The sequence below is a fragment of the Tachysurus fulvidraco genome, chromosome 5, assembly GCF_022655615.1.
Source record: "Tachysurus fulvidraco isolate hzauxx_2018 chromosome 5, HZAU_PFXX_2.0, whole genome shotgun sequence".
In the NCBI taxonomy this organism is placed as follows: domain Eukaryota; kingdom Metazoa; phylum Chordata; class Actinopteri; order Siluriformes; family Bagridae; genus Tachysurus; species Tachysurus fulvidraco.
The window spans coordinates 34,118,780-34,121,279 of record NC_062522.1 but is presented as its reverse complement, the minus strand read 5'-3'; the positions used below and the strand labels follow the sequence as shown (position 1 = coordinate 34,121,279).

At 40.3% G+C, this 2,500-nt stretch overlaps 1 protein-coding gene across 4 annotated transcripts in view; it reads left to right on the top strand.

Moving 5' to 3' along the window:
• plppr2b (phospholipid phosphatase related 2b) overlaps positions 1-2,500 on the top strand; it is a 28,869-nt gene that overhangs the window by 25,823 nt on the left and 546 nt on the right. For all 4 annotated transcript variants that reach the window (XM_047813603.1, XM_047813604.1, XM_047813602.1 and 1 more), the window contains one exon: positions 1,375-2,500. This exon is cut by the window's right edge and continues 546 nt beyond it. In XM_047813603.1, the coding sequence (XP_047669559.1) occupies positions 1,375-1,483 (109 nt within the window). In that variant the 3' untranslated portion in view covers positions 1,484-2,500. The remainder of the gene's footprint in view (positions 1-1,374) is intronic.

Sequence of the window (2,500 nt, the reverse complement as noted above, 5' to 3'; positions counted from 1 at the left end):
CCAACCTTCACTCTGTCTCTCCTTCTTCTGTAGCTTCTGGCACTCTTTCTTCTCTTCCTGATCCTGAGTCATTTTCCTCACTACCCTTGGACTCAGCCACAGATACTTTCCTCTTCTCTCTTTCCTCAACCAAGGACTTCCTCTGCCCTCTGTCCTAAACCCAAGAAAACTTCTTGATCTGCTCCTTGGCTTTCAGATGTGCTGCAATCGAAGAGAGCTAAGATCATCAGAGAGAAAGTGGAAGAAATCACAACTTGATGCTTGATTCTTACCGAACACGTCTGGCCAAGTTCTCTTCAGATGTGACTTCTGCCAAGACTTCCTTCTACAAGGAAACGCTTGAAGCTTCAGCACAAGACCCTCAGAAGCTCCACAACATCATCTCTTCTCTATTCAACTCTCGGCTCCACCTTCTTCATCCTCCCTGACTGCAGAAGACTTTGCTTCTTTCTACCATGAGAAGATTGAGGAAATCTGCCGGACCTTCACTTCAGCCCCGACTGCACTTACATCTCAGAGTATGCATTCCCCACACCTTCGTTGTCACATTTCTCAACTGTAGCAGCAGAAGAAATTTTACATCTCATCCAGTCCTGCAATCCTACCACCTGTTCATTGGATCCACTCCCTACCACTATGCTCCAGACCATCTCGCAAGATCTTCTGCCCTTTATCACCATGATTATCAATAGATCCCTAACATCTGGTCAGGTACCAACTACAACTAAGTGTTATTCCCATCCTAAAGAAACCTGCTCTGGATCCATCAGACATCAGTAACTACAGACCGGTATCACTTCTCTCGTTTCTTTCAAAAATTCTTGAACACATTGTCTATAATCACCTGTCTGTCTATCTGGTAGCTAGGAGAGGAGTGACATCTGCTCCACGCAGACTCTCCACTGGTGTCCCAAAGGGCTCAGTACTTGGTCCTCTTCTTTTCTCCCTGTATACTCACTCTCTTGGGGAAGTTATTTCCTCACATGGGTTCTCTTACCACTGCTATGCTGATGATACACAACTCAGGGTAAGAGGCAAGTATACAACAAGACTCTATTCTGTTTTGGCACCAAGGGAACGTGGATCATGGAACGAACTTCCCCTAGGGGTCCGGGTTGGATCACTGGCTATTTTTAAACGACGCCACTTCCTGGGGCTGTTGTTGGTGGGGCTGAGTGTAATGATGGTGGGGGTGAGTTTAGTGATGGTGGGGCTGAGTGTAATGATGGTGGGGGTGAGTGTAGTGATGGAGACTTTCCCATTTTATAGTCACATAATCATTGCAAGATAAATTAGTTAAACATGTTATAACATATCTCTCTCTCTCTCTCTCTCTCTCTCTCTCTCTCTCTCTCTCTCTCTCTGCCTGTGTAGGATTCAGGCACTTCGTTCTCAGGTGTCACATGATGATCGGCGTTATTTACTCTCCGCCCCTCCTGATGTTCTTGTTCAATCCCGTCGCCCCCTTACCAGTGCAGTGTAGATCTCCACCCACCTATTACTCTATCTGTACACAGCTCTGCCCAGTCCTCACCTCCTCATATCACATTCATGCATATCATCACTTTAAAATCAATTACTAGTGCAATGAGTTTTACACACTAGTGCATTAAAGTGGCCTAGTTCACTACAGAGTACTAGATTAGAGACGATTAGCGAAGTGTACGACTCATTTATAAATTAATGAACTGCTGCATGCCATAAATCTGGTGACAAGGTTTACTCAATCAAGAGGAAGTGGACAAGAGGAAGTGGACAAGAGGAAGTGGACAAGAGGAAGTGCACTAGCATAGAATAGAATAGAACAGAACAGGGCAGAGAAGCCTTTATTATCGCCACATATACATTACAGCACAGTTTTTTCTTCACATACCCCAACTGAGGAGGTTGGGGTCAGAGTAGTGGACAAGCCGAAGTGGACAAGGGAAATTGGACAAGGGGAAGTGGACAAGGGAATGTAGCTGTTGCCAAATCACAGTTACATAAGTGTAGATATTTTTTTAGTAATATAATTTTTTTTCTCTTTGTTCCATTTAATCCAGTTTGTAAATATTTAGTGTTCCTTCGACCCCTGAACAATGACTCGGCTGTTAAAAAGCTTTTATAGATAAATAAAGCACAAGTAATAAATTAACTTTATTTTAACATCTATAATGTAAAATTAAGACTAATAAAAAAACATTTTTATAAACTAAAGGAAATATATAAAAATGGAAATTACATTAAAATAATAATAATATCAGGAATTCAGATATAAAAATATTTACTTTTTTAGTGAATAAAAATGTGTTGTTTTCTTTCTTGTTTTTTGCTGATAAAATGCAGAAATATTAAATAAACCTGAAATAAAAATAGATATATATATTTTATACAAAACTATCAGATCACTAATAGTGAACTTCATGACATGTGCATTTGTGTTCTTGATATTAAAAGAAAAATGTGTCATCACCTGAAATAAATCATAAAAACATAATTACTACTTAATTTAAAACTAAAG